This window comes from Electrophorus electricus, chromosome 8 (assembly GCF_013358815.1).
Source record: "Electrophorus electricus isolate fEleEle1 chromosome 8, fEleEle1.pri, whole genome shotgun sequence".
NCBI lineage: Eukaryota > Metazoa > Chordata > Actinopteri > Gymnotiformes > Gymnotidae > Electrophorus > Electrophorus electricus.
Genome location: NC_049542.1, coordinates 27,102,535 through 27,126,539, shown reverse-complemented (window position 1 = coordinate 27,126,539; position 24,005 = coordinate 27,102,535). Strand labels below are relative to the sequence as shown.

The 24,005-nt window shown below is 39.9% G+C and overlaps 1 protein-coding gene across 1 annotated transcript; it reads right to left on the bottom strand.

The window, feature by feature from the left end:
* Positions 1-19,431: 19,431 nt before the first annotated feature.
* On the bottom strand, positions 19,432-20,436 carry LOC113578365 (free fatty acid receptor 2-like). Its single transcript, XM_027011561.2, has one exon. It carries the CDS (start codon positions 20,434-20,436, stop codon positions 19,432-19,434), a length of 1,005 nt encoding a protein of 334 aa, XP_026867362.2.
* Positions 20,437-24,005: the final 3,569 nt, after the last annotated feature.

Below are 24,005 nucleotides of genomic sequence, written 5' to 3'. Positions count from 1 at the left end.
ATATATGTACATATGTATATACATTTTATGGTGTTACATCCATGAAACCTATGCAGGCTGGTCCCAGTGGGCCAGTTCTAGGTCAGTGGTTAATGTACTTGGCTAGTAATCAAAAGGTTGCCAGTTCAAACCCCACTGTTGCCAATTTTACCACTATCGGGCACCTTAACAAGGCCCCTAACCCTCAGTTGCTCGAATTGTACTCAGTCAAAATTATAAGTCACCTGCTAAATGCCATAAATATAAATGATCCAAGTACATACAACTAAAAGAATTTTAGTTAACCAGTGAACCTGGTTATGTTTGTGTAGTGTCCTCTACCTCTTAAATACTGCCTTGTAGGTAAGGTGAGTTTGTTTTCCTCTGCACAACTATTTATAACAATTATGAAGGCTAGGCGCTCCTGTCTACTCGAGATAATGTGGTTCTACAATAGTCCACTAGTGATTAGGCCTACTATCTTATTATTATCTTGTTTTCCTCACACTCCAAACTTTAGTAATGAAACATTAATGAAAACATTAAACAGACATCCAGCAAGCTGTCCCACCTCATGAAATCAAAAGAGAAATGGATTAGTACTTTTTTCACCAATGAACCTATTTACTGCTTTTACTGTATAAAAGCATTCATTAGAACTCAAATTTCAACAAAGGAAAAAGGAAAGAAAAAATCAGCCCTAGGCACACACATTCACCGAGTGCATCTCACAAAATTAGATAAACATTCAAATCATATATGTCTATATGTCTACATTATATTTCCACATTATAGCTGCAAACTTTGTCTACCTGCTCTCCTTTTTTGTCTCCTCTCCTTTCCTTTGTTTCTTTCCATTTCTTTTTTTTCTTCCTGCCCCAATCCCCTGATTGGTTCATCCTACCATTCAGTGACAAAGTAACAGACCAATCAATAATGCTCATAAATCAAGTATACAAATGAAAAACTGTAAACAATTTCACCTTCAATTTCTCCTTCAAACAACAAGAAGAAAGGAAAGAAAGATATATATATACTTACACATATATCATATACACATTCCTTTCCCCACAGGGCTACATTTGGATGAATCTTGCTATGTTTGTGTTATGTACATAAATCCTACTTGTTGTTGAGTTTTAGCTTCTCAACATAGGTGCAGGCTCAACAGTCATTTAAATATTCCACAAATAGATGGGTCTTCAGTCTGCATTTGTAGACTGCAAAAAGTAGAAGTTTGTTCCACCATCTAGGAGCCAGGACAGAGAATAGTCTCCATGCTTGTCTTCCATGAGACCCGAAGCATGGTATTTCAAACTGAGCCGTACTTGAGGTTTGGATCAGGTTTTGACCATTGACATCATGTATGGAGGTGCTGGTCCAGTTTTGGCTTTGTAGGCAAGCATCAAGGTTTTAAATCTGATGCAGCAGCTACTGGAAACCAATGAAGGGAGCGCAGCAGCAGAGTGACATGTGAACTTTGGAAGATTGAAGAAAATTCAGGACCATCCTGCATTCGGGATGAGTTTTTGAGGTCCGAAGACCAGCAGGTAGCGAGTTGCAGTAGTCTAGTTTTAAGATGAGTCTAGTTTTGAGAGACTGTACAAGCACTTGGTTAGCTTCCCATGAGAGAAAGGGCCAAATCCTTCTTATGTTACAAAGGAGAAATCTGCAAGACTGGGTCAGGTTTGAAACATGAGTTAAGAATGACAACTGGTTGTCCAAAGTTATGTTAGGCTGTGAGCAGCTTGAGACAGCAATACCAGGGAGTTCTCAAAAGAAACTGTGAGGTCATGGTGAGGATTGGCAGTTCCTGGGATGTACAGAAGCTTGGTTTTGCTGGAGTTGAGCTTCAAGTGGTGGGCTGTCATCCATGATGCAATGTCACTCAAGCAAGCTGAGATTCGGCTGGAAACCAGAAGGTGGGAATGAAAAATATTTATTGGGTTTCAAAATTAAAAATTATTGGAGCAGCAGTAGAACAAGCCATGAGAAGATATTACATCACCAAGAGAGTTAGTATACAAAGAGAAAAGTAGAAAGCCTAGCTCTGGGCCCTGGGGAGACACCGGTGTACTGGAGTTTCCCCAGGTGTACGATTTATTTGAATATGCTGTTTAATTAATATGCACAAGAGATGTTTATGTAACACCGGGAAGGTCAAGGAGGAACACGTGCGAAGTACCATCGCCTCGGAAGTGAGAGCAAGCAGAATTCAAAGGAGGGAAGCCATAAAGAAAATGATAGACAAATCAGTGTTAATGAATGACAAATTTAATAATGGAAACACCAGGAGAATACAACCCAGGAACTAACAAAATGATGATAGGCTAACTAGGGTGAGGATGAGCACTAGATAAATAAGAGAACTAAATATTAGGGGAAAACATATGGGAACACAATGAAGCATGAAACAAGTATAAACAGGACAGGAAAACAAGGAAAGGGAGTACAAAGACTACTTAACTAGGTAAACAATCACCAAGACTAAAATACAGGTAACAGATTTAAAAGGAAAACCAAACAACACTTGCATGACTAAACAAGGGGATAGGAACCTAAAAGGGAGCGAAATGAGGAAAAAGATGACTAAAACTGGTGATTACGGATCAGGAAAACAATGTAGATGAGAGCACCGAGATGATATACAGCGGACAGGAGAACAGAAAAAAACTTAATGAATATGAACTGGGAAGGCAATACAGACAGAGAGGGCAACATAAACTGGAGTACCAATAGAAAGCATGTAGGAACTAAACGAGATATAACTAAACAAAGCAAGTGTTAGAAACTGGTTCAAAGTGACCAGTCCTTCAGGTTCGATCTCCTCTAAGTTACTCTTTGCCCTCCATCCTCTGTAGCCGGATCAATCCGGGCAAGTCAAGAAACACTGACACCAAGGTAGTGAATTAAGAGAGTCCCACTTTATTGAGGAAAGCACAGAGTATATATGTGTCCTATATCTACTATCTAAATCTACAGGATGACAGGGAAAAGTGAGGCATGTTCTAAGGGTCTACGTAGAAAGGAAAGAGAAAAGCTAGTAAAGATTAGATGTTCTCTGCAACGAGCCACTAGCTGTTCCCATGCCCACCATGAGCCACTTCTGTGCTTAGAGAGAGAGAGACAGAGAGAGAGAGAAAGAGAAAGGGAGGGGTAAAGGAGACAAGAAGAGGGAGTGGATGACCTCGGGTCACCAGCTCGCAGTCAAGCTGCCAAGTCATAGCTGATAAGCAGGGACCTTGTGTTGGGTACCTGAAGACAGAGAGGCTCCAGTGTCTAACAGCAGGTAACTTAACTTAGGATATAGAGAACAAGAACAGCATAATGAGAAGCGAGCGAGGCAGAGGCAGAGTCAGAAAATGGCATAGACATCGACATATACAATGACCAGCGAACATGAAACATAAGAACAAGGTTTAAATAGGACCACAATTACGGACAAACTAGGAACATTTTGAGATAAAGGGGATGAGACAGGGAACCATGGAAACAGAAGAAAGCAGACAGATCAGAAACAAGAGCTAAACACCAGATGCAATGAGGAGCAGACACCAGAACAGAAGACCCAACAGAAGCAGACAAGGGAACAGACACAGAAATCAGGGCAACAGGAGCAGACAGAGAAGTTGAGACAGGTCTGGGGGTAGGCTTGGGGCTAGACTGCTGACAGGCACAGGGGCAGAATGCAGGACCGAAGCACGACAGGGAAAAGGAGTGGGACTGGAAACATGGTTGGGACAGCAGACGGGCACAGAGACAAGACAGGAAAGGAGAGGAGAAGTGTCAGTCTCGGGCATAGCTAATACGGAAGGGGCAGAAGCAAAGACAGAGGAGATTATACTAACTACAACCAACACAGACACAGGAACAAAATGCACAACAAGCAGGGTACAGAGGCAGGGACGGGCAGGGTAACAGAGGCAGGGACAGGCAGGGTAACAGAGGCAGGGACAGGCAGGGTAACAGAGGCAGGGACGGGCAGGGTAACAGAGGCAGGGACAGGCAGGGTAACAGAGGCAGGGACGGGCAGGGTAATAGAGGCACGGACGGGCAGGGTAACAGAGGCATGGACGGGCAGGGTAACAGAGGCAGGGACGGGCAGGGTAACAGAGGCAGGGACGGGCAGGGTAACAGAGGCAGGGACAGGCAGGGTAACAGAGGCTGGGACAGGCAGGGTAACAGAGGCAGGGACAGGCAGGGTAGCAGGTTGTACGGAGTTCACATATACTGGCACGGACACTTGGACAGGTACAAGGACAAAAGCAGGAAAAGGAGCTGGCAAAGCAGGAGCTGAGGACACTGATGAAGCAGTCATTGGGGCAGAGGAGTCACATGAGACCGAGAGGTTGTAAGAGTCACTGGCAGACTGCAAGGTGTGGCCAAAGGAGTCCTAAGCGTCTCAGGGAGCACATCTGTAGCAGCTTTCTTGGGCACGAGAGAGTCATAAGGAGCAACCCCAGGTATAGGTCTGGCACAAAGCACAGGAACAGGCCTGGCTACTTACACTCCAGGAACAAGCTGTGAGGTGTCCTTAGCACCAGGTTCAGGACCTGGCTGCTCTGGGGGCATGGCTGTGGTGTTCAGTGGCGGGTCCAGAGGCATGGCGATGATGGTCAGCAGTGGGTCCAGGAGGTCTCGAGGCGTGGTCGTGCCAGTCAGCAGAGGGTCTGGGAGATCCGTTGGCACAGCTACAGGAACAGGCCGGATACAGGAAACAGGAACAGGTTGAGTGATATCTTGGGCAACGAGAACAGGCCGAGGAGCCTCCACTAGGCCGGGAAAAGGAGCAGGTGTGGGATGGGTGGCATCTCCCACACTAGGAACAGGAACCGGATCCGGCAGAGCAGCATCTCCCATGTTGGGAACAAGAACTGGACCAGGCTGGGGGTCTCCACACTGGAGACAGGGACTGGCTGGGGAGTTGTGATGATGGGTAATAGTGTACTGAGCTTGTCAGTGCTGACAGGGGATTTTCGGGGTCTTGAGCCTGATAACCTAGCCCTTAACAGTCAAAAAAATCCCTCTAAAGTACCCATTTCCTCAGTTATCTGAGTGATAACAAGGTCTGCCCATTGTAAAGCTTCTCCTTCTAAAAACTGCAACAAAAAACAAACCTTCAGACTGTCAGGAGGATCAGGACAGAGGAGATACTGGAAGTACAGCCAGCTCTGTAGTATAAACCCCTCTACGAAACCCTCCCTGTTGACCTCACAAGGGAGACATCTTGCAGAGGGGAGAGACCAGGGCTTACTAGTTTTAAGATGGTCTAATAAGTCCAGAAAATAATGCCCTAGGATCCATAGCCCCTATGGCCCCATCAATGCCAAAAACTTGAATAATGCCAGAGACATCTGCAGGACACGCGTTACCAAGCCCTTCTCAGTCCTGCCCTACAAGTTGCGCATCCCTGACAATTGCATTGTGATGCGTAGGGTGTGGGCACTTACCAGGAGTCTTGACTACCTTGGTCTTCTTAGACTTGTGTCAAGAACTCCTTGTCTCCACAGTGCCAGAGGAGTTAGTCTGCCCGGTGTGGTCTTGCTCACTGTGTTCTTAGTTGGCTGGTCATTCTGTAATGCGGGGAAGGTTGAGGGCGAACACACATGTGTAGTACCACTGCCTCGAACATGAGAGCAAGCAGAATCCAAAGCAGGGGAAGCCATAAAGAAGACGATAGACAGGACAGTGTAAATGAATGACAAGTTTAATAATGGAAACACCAGGAGAATATAACCCAGGAACTAACAAAAAGATAATAGGCTAACTAGGGTAAGGATGAGCACTAGATAAATAAGAGAACTAAATATTAAGGGAAAACATATGGGAACACAACGAAGCATGAACAGAGTATAAACAGAGCAGAAAAACAAGGAAAGGGAGTACAAAGAACTGGGCTACTTAACTAGGTAAACAATCACTAAGACTAAAATACAGATTTAAAAGGAAAACCAAACAACACTTGTATGACTGAACAAGGGGATAGCAACCTAAAAGGGAGCGAAATGAGGAAAAAGATGACTAAAACTGGTGATTACGGATCAGGAAAATAATGTAGACGAGAGCACCAAGGAAATGTATGGAGGACAGGAGAACAGAAAACTTAATGAACATGAACTGGGAAGGCAATACAGACAGAGAGGGCAATGTAAACTGGAGTACCAATAGAAAGCGTGAGATATAACTATACCACAGGAGAATGGCAAGAGTAAACAGAGCAAGTAACTTAACTTGGGACATAGAGAACAAGAACAGCATAACCAGACGCAAGTGAGGCAGAGGCAGAATCAGAAAATGACATCGACATAAACAATGACCAGCAAACATGAAACACAGGAATAAGGTTTAAATCACAATTAGGAACAAACTAGGAATATTTGGAGATAAAGGGGGGGAGACAGGGAACTATGGAAACAGACAAAAGTGATCAGGAAGCCAGGGAAATGGGAGATGCTCCGGTCTGTGAGCATGACAGTTCATGTCTACTTCTAGTTTTTGTTAGTACACAAACAGCTTAAATATTTAATAAGCTCAACATAGAAGCTGTGTTAGCTACCATATCTAAATGGGCATTTAACTATATTCCACTGAGGGTGTACCTGCTTGAGTCCGTCGACCTTTGGAATGACTTTTAATAAAAAATTACCCAAACTAGAGCCATCTCCATAAAGCTGACAACAGAAAAAACTTAAAAACTAGCTTTTGCTATGTTCATAGAGTTTACAAGAACCTACCTATTATGTTTGCAATAGGTAGCTATTTTCCATACCATTGTATAATTATGCATCAGTTAAAGGAACCAAAATGAGTGATGCGTTGTTTAGTTGATAGTGTCTTTGTTCCTCTGTGGATCCATTTAACTAGAAAAGTGCATTTACTGAAAAACATGCAGTGAGTATGCAGCTTATGCAATTTCCATGTAGTTTTAGGTGGTTACTATTGTATCCAAGGTGCTTGCTAGGAAGTTAGCAAGTCATTGCTATGGAGTCTCTGGTGCTTGCTAGGGTGTTACCAAGTGGTTGCTATGGTACCTCAATTGGTTGCTATGGCCTTGCTAAGTGGTTAAGTGGAATGTGTGTAAGCAGTTACTGTGTAACCAGTTAGAGTGGGCATGGCTGTGTGTGAGTGGGTGTGGCTGTGTCATTTTGAGCATTCCTCCAACAAAAATGGTTGCTGCACATAAACTGGTAAAGTGCACGTTTTGGGTTTCTGTCTGTGTTGATATGAAGTGTCTATAAAGAAAAAAACCTTTGAGAAAAATTGTGTGAAAGCATGAAAAATAGTTTTGTAGGATTATGAACTTGACACAAAAAAAGTCAAAGGCCTATTTTTATCCTGTCATTCAATTAATCATCCTGCATTTACATCAATATTTGTGGTTTTTGAAGTTACATGTATGGTTGACCTAAGAAACAAAACACAACAACCCATGACCATAAATAATAAAATACAAAGCATAAATTAAATTTAATGAAATGATACAAGTAATCCATGCATTAATGATATTTTGACCATATCATCATATCTATGCATATTTTCCAACTCCAAGCTATATAAACGTGAATGCTTATTGGATTTAAGCATCAGATTATGTGTATTTGTGTACTGAGTGAGGGTGTGGCCTATGGACATCAACACCCTATATCAATGTTTGCATAATTATTAGGCAGCTTCTTTTCCTCAGGCCAAATGGGCCAAAAAAGAGATTTAACTGACTGTGAAAAGTCATAAATTGTAAAAAGTCTTTCAAAGGGATGCAGCACTCTTAAAATTGCTAAAATATCGGGACGTGATCACAGAACCATCAAAGGTTTTGTTGCAAATAGTCAACAGGGTCACAAGAAACGTGTTGAGAAAAAAGATGCAAATTAAGTGCCAAAGATTTGAAAATAATCAAAACACTATTCTTTGGTAGGATTCACAATCCAAGAGAATCCTGGATACTCAGAACCCCACAGCTGATGGCAAGAGTGGCAAAAATCCCATTCATGATAACTCCTACAGCACAACAAAAGGTGTGATAAATCTCTTCTGTGTAATCGTTTTCAGCATTATTATAATATATTCTCAACACTAATCCTTTCTTAAATAGGTACTATGAGCATTAGAAGGCTTATTTGAATTCCATGTTGAAGGGAACATAAAGACATTTACGTAATTGCATTACTATCTTGTAGTCATACTGAAATGTAGTCTAAGTGGGCTTATATGTGAGCCAAAAACATGCAAATATGATGTTATATGCACTGTCATACACTGAATCTAATTTTTAAAAATTTGTTTTTACTAGGTCAAATGCAATCAAGTATGAAAAAGGTGTGCCATCACCCAGAAGATGAAGACCAATAAAAGCAATTGCCTTCCCAAGATATAAAGGACACCCTAAAGTCAACCAAGAGAGGTTTGTCATGTCAGATAGAGTTCCTGTTGTCCAATCACAGCTTGCTGCTTCCATCACCAAGGAAAGTCTGAGAACTTTCTTCTCATCAACTGTGTGTTCTCCACAGTATAACATTGGTGTATGGGGACAACATTGCTTCTTTCTTGCTTTGAAACATAATCATACGGTCCTAAATTTCCATTTGAGAGCTTTCAATGGTGGTAAGCTGAAACTGGGTTTGACTGAATTCCATTTTCTGTGAGAATATGCGTTTCATTCGCCAAAACTGCGAGGAGTCTGAGACTTGTCTTACTTTTCAAAACACTGCAAAGATTTTTTTATTTGCCGAGATTAGACTATATGACAGCCTCCACATATGCTTCCGCCTTGCTTTTTCTGTCTTCCTTTTCATTAGCAAATCTGAAGAACTCTGTTCAATCAAATCATATGTAGGAAAAAAGGCCACTCAAGATGTTTTTTATTCTCCACACCAACTCCTCTATGGTCTTGCAGCAGTGCTGGTCAGAAAGAAGACCACCACAAGTTCACCTCCATGAGGGAGAAGGAATGTATCACAGTAAGTTCCGTGTCTAGTTTTCAGCAAGTGAAACCATGTTCACTGTGATGTGTGGTTCCAAGCCTTCAGGATCCTCATAGCACTCTAACTTTCAAGTCTCTCTTTCTCTGACAATCAGTCTACAGGTTGAAGTAGCAGAAGCTCACCTCAGCACATACAATAGCCGTTTCCTAAAATTATACGAATATAACTTGCACTTTTAATAGCCTTGAACCTTTTTGGATAATAGGGATGACATTTTTTTGGAATCAGGACAGAGTACTTCAACAATGAGGATTATGATTATGGTCGTAACACTGAATGAACAGAGGTAGGACACAAATGATGAGCAGAGTGGCTTTTTTCATGAGCAAATCCAGAATCAGAGTTCAAGCTGTGGTCGAGGGTCAAAAACCATCATGGCCCGACACAGAAACAAAACCAGATACCATAATATCAGAGGACAGAGAATAGAAATAAACACAGAAACAGATAATGGAGCATGAAGGATACAACCAACAAGAGAACTGTTACTTCAACAAATGGTCAACTACAAGACAGGGATGACAGGAGGTTTAACCACCAGGGTAATGGCAAAAAAACTAGTTACACTAGACAACAACAAAAGGAGAAACAATGAGCAAAATCAAAACAAGGAAGCATGAGGAAGCTGTCACCATGGGAACAGAAAAAGCAAGAACAACAGGCACAGGGACAGAGAGTTCAACATGGACCAAGTCAGAACCATAAATGGGTGGAAGGAACAACATAGGAGAGGACAGGAAGACAGACAAAGGAGTCACAAGAGGGTTAAAGGCCAAGAGGATGGCCACAGGAGCTCTTCAGTGCATCGCCCCCTAACTGCATTCTTCATACTACCCTCATACCAGTACATCTCCCTCTTACTGCGTCCTTCATACCAGTCACATACCAGCATGTCGCCCTCTCACTGCATCTTTCGTTAAATGGTCATTATTTATTGCTGAATGAGCAGAGACAGGACACAAGCACTGAGCAAAGTGACTTTTACTGAGTGCAAATCTGGAATCAGTCATAGGACCATTCAGGTTCAAAAAACCAAAAGAACTGGTATAAACACAGAACTGGATAATGAATTAGAAGGAATACCGAATAAAAACAGCAGCAAGGAAACATGACAAGAGGACTAGTACATAAAACAATGACCAATGACAAGACAGGGAAAACACAGGATTTAAACACATGATTGAGTGTCAAGATGAGGAACTCCTGAAAACAATAAAGAGCAGAACAAGGAACCAAAGTGAAACAAGGGCCAGAACCAGGAGCCATAATCCCTGTGGAGTGAACCGAGACTCCCTGTGCACATGTTTAATCCCATCCAGGACCTAATCCAATGAATCAGGTCACAAAGGCTTCTCAGACTACAGAAACAGAATGACAGTCTGATCACCACCAAAGATAAAAAGAACTTTACTTTAGCAATAAAGCCATGATTGTTACATTGAAACCTACTGGATGTGAAACTTAAATGGTCATGGATAATCTTAAGGGCAGAGTGATTGATACTCTTTTCTTCTATATCATGTCTTCTACATTTATTTCTTAACCTGGTTCAGTGACTGTGTTCGTTCTGGTCTCTTGTCGAATTTGAACAGTATGCATTTTCTTCACTTTTTCTTGAAATATGACTCCATTGTTTGGTTTGTGAGTACTGGATTGATTACACACTTTCCATCAAAAAAGTATCATTGTCAGTATGTGTTGTCAGTGCTGCTCAGAACTCTGCGTCGCCCTCTAGTGATAGGAGCCTTCAAGTGAGTTTTACTGCCATTACTGTCGAAAGTACTGTAGACAGGAGGTCATCATCTAGTATGATTATATTCCTGTTCGAGAATAATGCATCATTTGTTTGCAAAGAAGCATTTTCTAATGAAATAAAGTTACATCTTTCATCTTTAAGGATATTGTTTTGCTTATTATAAGAAATTGCAATTGTTAGAAAATAATATTTAAATTGTTAGAAAAAAGTGATTTCTTGAAGCAGAATTTAAAATATTTTTGTTGCATCTTTATTACACTGAGTTAAGATATTACACATAAAATGCATAAAAGAAATAGGATACCACTTTATATGAAGTGACTTTAATATGCTGTGGTTATATTTAAACAATAAATATCGCTATATCTAAACTACTAAGTAGGTATTGAATGCTATCATTGGATTACAGCAGTACACTGTATGCAAATACATATAGTTTTCTTTGAAATTATTGGAACAGCAAGAACACTTCTTTTTATTTTTCCATACACTGAAGACATATGGGTTTGAGATCATAAAATGAGTATGGGATAATATATCACAATTCCAGCTTTCATTAACTGATATTTACATGTAGATGTGTAAAATGATATAGAACATGACACTTGAGGAGACAGACCACCCAATGGTGATGTGAGTAAAATGATAGGAACAGATAATATTCTGTTAATACAACTAAAAATAATGCAACTAACATTTGCTTGCAGTAACTGCATCAAAGCAGTGATGCACTGATATCACCAATCTGTTGTATTAGTTTTATTGCTTTTCAAGGTTTTTACCACAATTTCTTTCACCCCTTATTTGTTCTGGGGGCTTGCATGGTTTGGTTGTGTAATGGTAGCTCAGTGGTTTAGGTGCTTGACTTATAACCAGAAGGTTGCCAGTTCAAGCCCCCACTAAGTTGTCATTATTGGTCTACTGAGCAAGACCCATAACTCTCAATTGTTTTTTGTATTTAGTCAGCATTGTAAGTTGCTTTGGATAGTGTCAGCTAAATGCTGTAAATGGTTACAGCATTACACTTTTCCCCTTGGTAAAGTAATTTGTTGTGTTATGTAATTGACATTGTTGTGTTTTGGGTAATTGACATTGGGATGTTGAAGTTTCTCATGATTACTCTGGATGCATTTGTGTGTAAATTAGCAGACAGAATGTTTCTGAAGACTTCTGAGTTCATTCATTTTCTGAAGACTTCTGTGTTCATCATGAGTTAATTCATAAACAAAGATTAGTGAACCCATTCCAGAAGCAACCATGCAAGCCGAAGCCATGTAGCTACCTGCGTTGTGTCTGACATATGAACTCATATTTTGACATTTGAACTCATATTTGGACATTTGAACTCATATGTTAGATCATGAGCAGACCTCTTTTCTCCACACCTTGATGGAGCTTAATATGGATCTCATCAGTCCATAAAAAGTGTTCTATAATGTCTGTGGTCTGTCTTTTTTTGTAAATTCAAATCTGGCATTTCAGTTCTTATTGTTGATAAATGATTTGTAATTTGTGGTATGGCCTCTATATTTCTGCCCCTAAAGTTTTCTTTTAGCTGTAAAATTCTGATCTTTCATCTCCTATTTTGTGAAATTTCAATCTATATTGTTATATTTATCTTTTGGTCTCAAACCCAATGTCTTCAATCTGACATGTCATATTTGTATGACCTGACTTTATGACAAAGGTACAAGAAATTTAAGATGATACAAAAATGTTTTTTTCATGATACCCACTGTATTAGAAATGCTTGATATAAAGTGTGACCAAAAAGGTAACAAACAATACATGGTAAACTGCAAATTATAAGTACTCTTTTTTTTTAAATAAGGTGTAAAACATTCAGATTAATTCTAACATTACAAATCAACTTGTTCCTATTTGTAAATATAAATCCTGTGTTAATTGACCACATATAGGTGCAAATTCCAGTACAGCATGTGGACCTGGGAGACAGTAATCTTCTTCAGCCCTGTCAGAACAGAGCAGAAAACCAGGTAAATAGAAAATACATTTTTAAAGGACAGATAATGTATATTATTGTTATCATTATTATTTTAAAATACATGGCCAAGGAGGTTTGTAGATTGTACATTTAACTTTACAGCTCTTATTATGTTTATTGCTCCTTTGGGGAAGGGTAAAGTTTACCTAATAAGTCAAATATTCTGCAGTGACGACCATGACCGTTGAGACCCAAATGGTGTGCAGAAAATTGTTGGAGATGAAGAACCTGTATTATTCGAGGTGAGAAGGAAAAAATATGGCACACAAATTGATAAAAGGTATCGAATAAAATTGTTGTATATTTATGTCTATCTATGGGTCATATCTTTTATTTGTTGGTCCACAGACCGGTCTAGAGAAGAATGGAAATAAAGAAGTATATATATCATTCAGTGACTCTAATTTGAAGCAGAGGAATTTTTGGTGTCCTGACCCAAAAGACACTTTCAAAGTTTCAACAAAATCGGTCTGTCTCTGTCTTGATACCGTGAATGACAAAACTGAAGTGCACACTTCATGGGAGAATGACCAGGCCATTACAGAAATCAAACAAATTGCTGCTCCTGGGCACTCTGAATGTGCTACAAAAACTGTAATTCTATCTTTGGACTTATGTTTAGCCCTTAAAAATGGAGATTTTCAGCAGTATGCTCAAAATATACTTTTCCTTATAAGAAAAAAGTCAGCATATACAAATGAAAAAAAAGATGACATTTTTTTAGAAATAGGAAATTATGTCCTGAAATTACAATGTAATGATCTCTATGTTGTCCCCCAGTACAAATGCCCAGATGGGCATTATAAATTCATAAATATTAAGGTAAAGGGTTTGTGTTACGTTAAATTAAGTACAACCAAAAAATTCAATAAAATATATTGTGAAACACTGTATAATTACTTAATAAGGAACCATGACAAAGTTCGCTCCTCTGTACAGTCCCCGGAGGACGCCATTGCAGTTGGTGCTGTTCTGTTCTCAGAGGTCATCAGATACCCTGAGATGTTTTTTCACAACATTTTCTTGATTCACTTCCTCAAATCGTGGGATGAATTCTATAACTATCATCTCATGGTTACAGGTGGATCCTGGAAAGACCAAAACATACCTAAAAAGGTTGTGGAGAAACAAAAACAAAACCTTAGGAAATTCAGCCAGAAAATCCACAGTTCACCAAATGCTTTTATTTATGTTTCTGGTTGATTGATGTGTGCCAGCATCTGATATTTTTAATGTTTTAAATCTGTTTTTATGTATTTATTATTTTGGTTGTATTTATTTATGTATTAAGATTATTGTTTCCAACAAATTCTGTATTAGGAATGGAAAATATTGTTTAACATTATGCTATTTATATTGTTTTTGTATTATTAAATAAGTGTTGTATGTATTATTGTGTTAAACATTTTTATTGTGTTAGTAACATTGTCACTGGCCCGAGTGCCGGTGGGCGTGGAACAGGATGCACAGACTCCCTCAAAGTGAAACATTTATTAACATAAAACATGTAGAACAATGGCACTCACACACAACACTAACGACAGACATGATGTTTTAACTAAACACAGACTACACTCACATCTAACAAATGACTATATACATACTAACATACATCAGCAAACAAACAATGACCAACGGTGAGGCACACACTGACGGGGGTTTGAATAGACAAACACACATTAACACGTAACACCCCATACAGGCGCGTGCCTTCACGGGGGTGTGGCTACAAACATGGGTGAACCCCCCTGCACGCGGCAGGCCGTACCACGTGACTTGGGGGGGGGGGGTAGCATCTTGTGACAGTGTTTATATCAGTGATTGTCATCATCGGGGTCCCTGAAGAGTTGTGTGTGAATTGATAAAATAGCTCAGTGGTTAATTTACTTGACTAGTAATCAGAAGGTTGCCTGTTCCAATCCCATTGCTTTGAGCCCCTAGACAAGACAATTATGCCTCAAGTTGTACTCAGACATAATTTTAAGTTGCTTTGGATAAAACTGAAAATGTCACTGAAGATTTTAAGCCAAATCACAAGAAAAGCAAAATCCAATATAGAGGCAAAGGCCAAATCAGAGTAACCAAAATGGATGGTCTGATCAGAGGAAAAGGGAAAAGAAACATGCGACAGGCTAGAGTAAACATGACCAGCAAACCATTAGAACGGGCTTAGAAATGCACTTAAATACACAAATGAGAATTTGCAAAGAGTGATGATGGCAACAGGTTTTAAATATGCAGGCCAGTATGCAGAACAGGTGATGTTAATAAGCGGGAGAACTGGAGGGTATGACAGGGTTGGTTTGCCATGGTTTGCAGCATGGTCTCAGTGGTCTGGGTGACCAGGCCTGATTTAGGTATATTTTGTTTTCTTTCTTTTTAAGTAATTTATTATTTATAATTTTAGTTATTTATTTTGGCCTTGTCCTTAACCTAAAGGATGGAAGTTTTTGCCATTCTGAAATCTAAATTAAACTGTAGCTTCATCAACTTTACATCCATGTCATATTCAATAGCTGTTCATGGATTGCTTTTTTAACCAATTTAGGGAGTGTGAACACATAGCTATCTTGTTTTAATAATCATTGAAATCCTTTTATTTGTTGTGCAATAATTTGTTAGAAAACATATAAAACATTTACCTTTACGGACATAAAAACTAATTAACAAAAATACACATGCATTTATACATGTTAAAGTGAGTCAACTATATACAAGTCCGACTGCATTATGAAAGACCTAAATGAATCTCCAAAGAGCTTCAGTGACCATTGCAAGACTTTTTTAATTCATACTGTGAAAGAATTGTTTTTTAGGGCATAATAAATGGGTTCTAAACCTTTTGGTTGTGCCAACAGGATGGCAGATCCTCAGACTCCCTTTGTAGGGAATGACAAGGACAGTGAATGACCACGACAGTTGAATGATCAGGACAATGAATGACCAGGACAGTGGGGAATAGCACTGGGTTTCTCTACCTCATGCCCCACCCTTATAACTTTACTGACTGAGGCCACCAAACAAAACAACTATACAAAAAGTTCAATCTGATTTAATTCAACTTTTATTTAAATAGTACATACCATATATTTTTTAACCCTACAATTTTCCAATGAAAATATATCCATTGCTGCAACATTTTAAAATGTATACGTCGGCTTTCAATTTTAATGTACTATTCAAAATTTACATTTACGGCATTTAGCAGACACTCTTATCCAGAGCGGCTTACAAATGTGCTTTGTCATTGTCACGGGATGCCCCCACCCCACCCCCCCCAACAAGTCACGTGATACGGCCTGCCGCATGCAGGGGGGTTCACCGTCATTTGTAGCCACGCCCTCTGTGATTGCACTTACCTGCACGGGGTTACCACCGTGTGTCTATTTAACCTTCTGCTAGTGTGTGCATCGTGTTGGTCATTGTTTGCTGAAGTCTGTTAAAACGTTTTTGTAGCTATTGTAAAATGTTGTGTAGCCTGTGTCCAGTTAAATGTATAGTCATGTCTGTCGTTAATGTTGTGTGTGAGTGCCATTGTTATAGTATGTGTTCTATGTTAATAAATGTATGTCACTGTCGAGGGAGTCTGTGCGTCCTGCTCTACCTTCATCGGCACTTGGGCCAGCAGCAACGTGACAGTCATTTCCTGATAGAATACATCCTAGCCAGTACAGCAGGTTAGAGTCCAATATACCAATGATCTAGAATACTGTAGAAATACAGGGATCACTGCTGATGACTAGAAGTAGTCTATCTTAAACAATAAGTGCAATAAACAATAAGTACTAGAGTTTGTTAGACAACATCAGTGTAATAAACAATACCCTACAATAAATATTAGTTTAGTCAGTCAATATAGGAGCAGGGTCAGTTGTCATTTAAATATTCCATGAATAGATGGGTCTTCAGTCTGTGCTTGAAGACTGCAAGGGTCCCTGCTGAAGTTGGAAAGGAGAGATTGGTATGAGCTGAGGTCTGGATCTAGGTGAGATTTCCTCCACTACCTCTCTGCAGTCCTTAGTTCTCTCCTGTGGCAGCGAAGTGTTTCTGTTAGCCAGGGGACAGGTGGGGAGGACTTAGCAGGTCTAGAGGAGAGAGGGCACAGAAGATTCATTGATGAGGTGTGTAGAAATGAAAGTATTTGTAACTGTATCCAAAGAGAGAGAGGATAGAGAGTCAGGGTGAGGAAGGGTGGACAAAATAGTAGAAGGGAAGAGGGAGTTATGGAGTAAGGATTGTGATGGAAGGAGGAGGAACACATTGGGGAGGACTGGATAGAAAGAAAAGGAAGGGAGAGAGAGAAGGATAGAAAGTGATAGTCCGAGAGGTGGAGGGGGGTGATTGCGATGTCCACTGTTGTGGTGGTACAGGTGAAGATCAGGTCCAGAACATTGCCAGCTTTATGAGTCGGAGGAGAGTGGTTGAGGGTGAGGTTAAATGCTGTCAACAGCAGAAGGATGTAGAAGGAATGCAGCTTGTTTGATGGAAGGTTGATGTCACCAAGGATAATCAGTGGATTTCCTTCAATGGGGAAATGACTCAGGAGGATGTCGAGCTCATCAGTGAAGTGATCTAGGGAACCTGGAGGGAGGTAGATGACAATGATAAGAAGTTTGGTGGGGAAAGACACTGTAATGGCATGAAATTCAAAAGAGGAGATGGAAAGTGTAGAGAAGGAAAGAGGAGTGAAACGCCAACTCAAGACAATAGTAAACCTATGCCACCTCCCCGGCTGAGAGGCCTCAGAGAATGTATGAATGAAAAGGCAGAGTCGCCGAGTTCTCAGGGGTGATCCATGTTTCTGTTAGAGCCAGGAAGTGTAGGAAGTGGAGGGATGCTAATGCTGAGATGAAGTCAGCCTTCTGCACAGCAGATTGGCAGTTCCAGAGCCCTCCTGCCACCACGATATGTGATGGTGTGAAGCGTTGTGAATCAGTGAGGTTGCTGAGATTGCGACGTCTGATGATATGATGATAGTGTTGAGGAGTTATTGATGATGCCCAGTTATTGATAACTATCTACTATTTCAATGTCAGTGTTCCTTGCTATGTGAACAAGCAATAAACCACCTTCTGAAATCAGTTAGCATGCCTTTTGTTTTGTAATTGCAAAAAAAGGTCCTCATCAACAGGGCCATACACTTCCTCCTCATTCAGTAAGAGACACACAATAACAGTCATCTGCAAATTTAATCAGATGTATATATTTCTGATGACTAATGCAATCATTCCTATTCATAATACAGAGGAGAGGAGACAGCCCTACAAGGAGAAACTGTACAGAAAGAAAGGTACATGCTACAGCCTGTCCAGGTTCATATGCAGTCTACAATTTGTATCTAAACTTGGAGAGTAATTTCTCAGCAAGCAAATGAATGAACGTGAGTCTTTGGACTTTTAAGGTACTAGTACTGGATTTATTATAGTTAAAACCATATTGTCTACACCCTAGTCTGTTCTGCATGCAAACTGATACTTATGCACATATTCATTCATAGAAATCATGAATAGAAATGTTTTAAGTAATACAGTAATACAAAAGAGTGTTTCAAAAACAAAAACACATCTCTGTTTGTTTCTGTTCTTTTATAGCTAGATAGACAATTAAAGCAAATTTAATCTTTACAGATTTGGTATTAAATAAAGTATACTACTGCATAGTACTATCTTTCATCTTTGCGCTTCTAAATTGCATCTATTAAAATTGTGATTATTTATGAACATGGCACATGAGAATTGAAGAAACAATCCTTTAACAGGATGGCACACATACTGACAAATCTCAACAGCAGAGTACAGAAACCATCATTATTTAGTGGAGCAATTACCACTATAAACATTGTACGGGGTTATGAATTATCAAGTGTGGGAGATAGACCATGCCTAATCTTTTCTCCTCCCTGTTTATACTGCCTGACTTTGCTCTGCATAACAAATCTGACACTTGTCCTCCTCCCTGTCTTCTGCCTACTAACCCCCCCCCCCCCACAACCTCCCACCCGCTGAATTCGGTAATCACAACCATCTCAACCATTATTGAAGGCATGGTCTACGCACAATAAATATCATATAATTTAATGATAATCAAACTGAAACAATTTGAAATGTTTTTATCAGTTCCATTTCAATGAACCTTAATTTCAAAATAATATTACAGGAAGCATCACTTTCTGATAGGATATTTGGTAGAACACAATAATAATAATAATAATAATAATAATAATAATAATAATAATAATAATAATAATAATAGTTTCTGCCTTCACTTCTCTGCTGTGGATAGAGGGGCATGTTATTTGGCTAATGTTATGCAAGGTTGTATAATTTCTCTACATTTGCTTTTCTGATATCCCAGGCCAGTCATAAGGAACAAGGAACAGGTCTGAGGTCACACAACAGCTGAAGGTTTCTGTCCAAATATAAACATCTTGGACAGGTCCAGAATATTATCTCACACTGTGTGGAAAGCATAGAGCAGACTGTTTGATAATAACAAAATATGTCCCACAAAAGAAACTTAACATAGTTTTGTGGTGGGTGTTAGATGTATGTTAGATCAGCACTTACATTATTGTTTAGGCCGAGCCAAATCTTGAACTGTTCCTTACAGAAGCCTTCAGTCAGGTAAACAAGCATACAGTACCATGGGTCTTCCAGTTAAATCATCCACAACTAATCATACATATCAAATGTATACAAATTCCAGCGATGCTAAGTGCATCTTAAGTTGTCAGGTGGATATGTTTCTCTGTATTTCTCAGTAGTGGGGACCAGAAAGGTGCAACACTGAAACTTCTTGCATCTTAAGACGTGAACTTTCTCCCTGACTCCTTTTATAAAACCACTGATCGTGCTCCTTACTGCTGCTGAGGAGAAGTAGAAAATTATGGGGTCCAGACAAGTGTTTAGGGTGCTGGAGATCAAAGCCAGCTCACGCCAGTCCTCGTCCTCCTTAAGGACAAAACCGACTGCGTGGGAGACATTGTATGGTCCAAAGCATACAGCAAACACTACTAGCGTCCCCATGGCAAGTCCGATAGCCCTCAGCTTGCGACGTCGGCCAATATGCGGTAACCTCGACAGGATCCGAATGAAGTTGATGTAGCAGAAACAGCAGATGAGGAATGGGACGCAGAAGAGCACCAGGAAGAGCTCCAGGCGGACCGGGAGCAGAATGTCCAACTGCTCCATGGTGAAGTTGCTGTAGCACTTTTGTCCCGAGGGCTGATGCACGGTGTCGTTTGTTTCAAGGCTGCGGTCATCCCCGCTGCTCGAAGGGATCAACGGGACGATATAGACAATGCTCAGGTTCATGGTGCCCACAAGCCAGAAGAACATGCTAGCTATCACAGCATAGCGTGGCCGGCGGTTCAACGAGTATCGGAACGGGAAAGCAACTCCCAGGTAGCGCTCCACGCTTACTGCCGTCAGAAAAAAGGTGCTGGTATATATTGTAGAGAAGAACATGAAACTGCTGAGGGGACACAAGAAGTCGGGTAAAGTCCATATCATGTTGTCAAAAGCCTCCTTCATCTTGAAAGGTAAGAAGGCGAGGAAGATGAGGTCGGAGATCGTAAGGTTGAGCAGAAGGATGTCGATGGGAGCAGGTTTACGGCGGACCTTGCGACAGAAAGTGCAGAAGGCGAGGACGTTGGCAGGAAGTCCGAGGAGGAATGTAAAGATGTAGACGAGCAGGAGCAGCTGGCTGACCAACATGGTGATGCGTCTGTCTTTCACATAGCATTTGGGGATGGCATTAAATCCATGAAAAAGAAGAATGAACTTGTTTGGAAAGGATGGAAAATATCCCTTAAGGACAAACTGCAACATATCAAAGAGTTAATTGATTTTAGTGGAGGACAATCAATTATGTTTGCATTTACATTTACAATATTTAGCAGATACTTTTGTTCAGAGTGACTTAAACAACCAAACTAACCAACTAACTAGTAAACTAATTTAATATCTTATACTATAGTATAGATTATTTATTAACTTATGTAGAGGTGTAAAGTGATTTGTTGTTGCCTTTGAAACTTATAAGTAGGAAAGAGTTTAAAGATATCTGCAAACTAAAAAATAGTCAATGCAGGAAAATAAAATTAAAATAACATCATATTAATAACAAAAATGTCATCATAAAATAGTAACAATAAAAATAGCATCAAAGCCCATCAGACTCCCATGACGTTGTACTGTACTTCAAGTATGCTTTGTTGAGTGAATTTATGAAAGGAAAAGCAAATAAATTATGCATTTTGAACAATTTGGTTAAAACTCACCCTGTAAAATAATCAGCAATATCATATTGTAGATGTCCCACCAGAGCTGTATATGTGAGCGATGTACCTTTGTCTTGTACAATCTACTTTATTATTACCTTATTATAACATGAAGGGGTGCAGCATCTCTCCCTGTGGAAATTTAATTAGCTCCTGACACAATCTACATGCCTGAAGCTCACCAAACATTGTTGCATAGCAACACCCTAAAACAGTCTGTTCGAGGAACACAGGAAGATGACATAACCATTGTTAATGTAAGATGCATCCGTTAACAGAAAATATATCTCTAAGATTACAGGTGTGTGATTGTTCTTTGGTGTGTGAACTTCTGTGTGTGGTGGGGGGGTTAGAGAGAGTTAATTAAATGAGTTTGTGATATTAGTGTATACAAACTCTGGGGTTAATCAGTAGTGATATCAGGATGGCTATTTTGGACAAAGGCAACACATTTGTATACAGAGCAAATTTTAGCAATTTAAATATTTTTGTTTTAGTTTCATAAACATATTTGCAGATGCTTTTGATTATCATAATCAAAATGAGATAAAACTTGGAAGTGACCCAGTTAACTTTAGTCACCCAAAAAATAGCCCACTGTTGTTTCTGTTAGTAACTTTACATTACAAAGACCTGTCATTACATTGTGTTAGAAGACTGTATTACAAAGACTGTTCTGGGAACAGTTCCAGTGTGAATTGACATTACAATGGGAAAATTGAGTGATCTCAATGACTTTGAATAAGGCATGGTGAACGGAGTTAGACTAGCCATGTTATGGTCATTGGTGTCAGATTAGCCAGGGCCATAATTTCAAAAACTGCCAATTTCCTGGGGTTTTCTTGTGCAACGGTGTCAAGAGTATAACAAGAGCAGTGTGATCAAGGAAAAACATCCCGCGAAAGGGGATCCTGTGGACATAAACAACTCACTGATGAAAGGGGTCCGAGAAGGATATCAAGAATCATTTTGAGGAATAGGCGGTGTACAGTCAAGCACATAGCAGACGAATGCAATGCTGATGTTCCCACTTGTGTGTCCAAACACACAAGCTGATGTTCCTTAGCACAGATCGGCTACCAAAAAACAGTTTCAGTGATGTTGCTGTCTAAGGGGAACAAAAAAACAAGACTTCAGTGGATAAAAGAGCATAAAAACTGGATCAGTGAGCAATGGAGAAACATCACCTGGTCAGATGAATGCAGATTTTTGTCAAACCATTCTGATGGAAAGGTCAGAATTTGGCACCAGCAACATGAATCGATTAGCCTTTCCCATCAGGTGTCAACAGTTCAGGTTGGTGGAGGTGGAGTAATGGTGTGGGAATATTTTCTTGGCACACACTGGGTCCTCGGATACCTGTAGATGGTTGTTTGGACAGTAGGGTGTGCCTAAGCAAAGTGGCAGAATGAGTTTATCCTTTCATGGCAGCTGGACAGAAAGAAAGACACTTTCAGCAGAACTGTGCAAAGTCCACAGGGGTTGTATAGTCATGGATATAGTCCTCGCTTCCCTAGCCTTCAATGATGTAATTTCACAGTACTTCCACAGTACCTGTATCTAATTTGTGGCAACTGTGGATGTTCTGTCCTCATGGACCAAGATTCCTGTAGAACAAAATCAGGAGTCTACACCATGACAAAGTTTTGCAGTTCTGAAGGTCTAAGGAGATGCAATGTGCTACTCTGAGTGTCTCTAATAAAGTGTGTGTGTGTGTGTGTGTGTGTGTGTGTGTGTGTGTGTGTGTGTGTGTGTGTGTGTGTGTGTGTGTGTGTAGAGTACCAGTATACTGGTACTATATATATATATATATATATATATATATATATGCCGGACTTAGGTGATTATGAATCTGGTTACCAAGAACATGCAAACATGCAAATTTGTTTAAACAATAACAATGTGTTTAACAGAGCATAGTTTTTATACCTTTACTCTTTTGTAAAATGTAGAAAACTGTGAGAATATACAAAGAGTAGGTTTGTCTGAACTTTTGACTGGTGTGTGTATGTATACACACACACACACACACACACACATATACAGCATCAAAAACTTAATAAGCATGTGCTTAATATATTTGCTTGGAAATCCCCTAGAATAGCTTTATAACCTCTGTCAATGTCACACTGAACAGGTTCACTAAAGTTTTAGTAAATAACAGATGTGTGCTTTTCCTGTTTTGTTAGAGTGAATTTTAATGTGTGTGTTTGTGTGTGCTTGTGTGTGTGTGTGTGTGTGTGTGTGTGTGTGTGTGTGTGTGTGTGTGTGTGTGTGTGTGTGTGTGTACATGTCAATAACCAGATTTTCTTATCATATTGGCAAATATTGACCATCTTAATGGACAGTGTCTAGCATATAGAGATGCTATCAACTGAGCTGAAATTATGGTTGTAGAGTCTGGTTTGTGTCAGAGGATTCCTTTTCACCCAGTTCAGGCAATAAATAAAGCTATGTGTGACTGCACTGTTTGTATGACACTGAATGTATGATCAAGTCAGTATTGTATTTTGCAAGAGAAGTTTCACTATTTTCAAACTGATGACAGAGACTTTTTTGTTTGTTTGTTTTTGTTTTTTGGTTACAAACCTGCAAAAGGAGAAAATATGAGTCTTCATCAATTAAATCAATTAAATTTTAATCAACACAGTTATTTATCATCTTAAAGAAAGTGTTTACCTCAGTATCAGCTGACATACTTCAGACAGAAAACACCTCTTTTTTTGTAACTGTCACGGGTGGCTGGCCTCCCAACAAGAGGACCATGCCCACTCGCTGGGAGGACCACAGCACACACCTACCCCACTCCCAATCACCAGCCTACTAACCATGTGCACCTGTCCCTTGTTTCTCCCTTCCACTATTTCAACCCGCATGTCAGCAGGAACGCTGCTGCGCATTAGTGTATTATCTGTTGGGGAACCGACATGGAAAGCTATGACAAGCTCAGTTACCTTTTGTTTCATTTTGTTGCTATATGCTTGTGTCTTTAGTTATGGACAA

Excerpts from the sequence above, each read along its gene's own strand:
- LOC113578365 (XM_027011561.2), bottom strand. The coding sequence starts at position 20,436 with ATGTTGGTCAGCCAGCTGCTCCTGCTCGTCTACATCTTTACATTCCTC.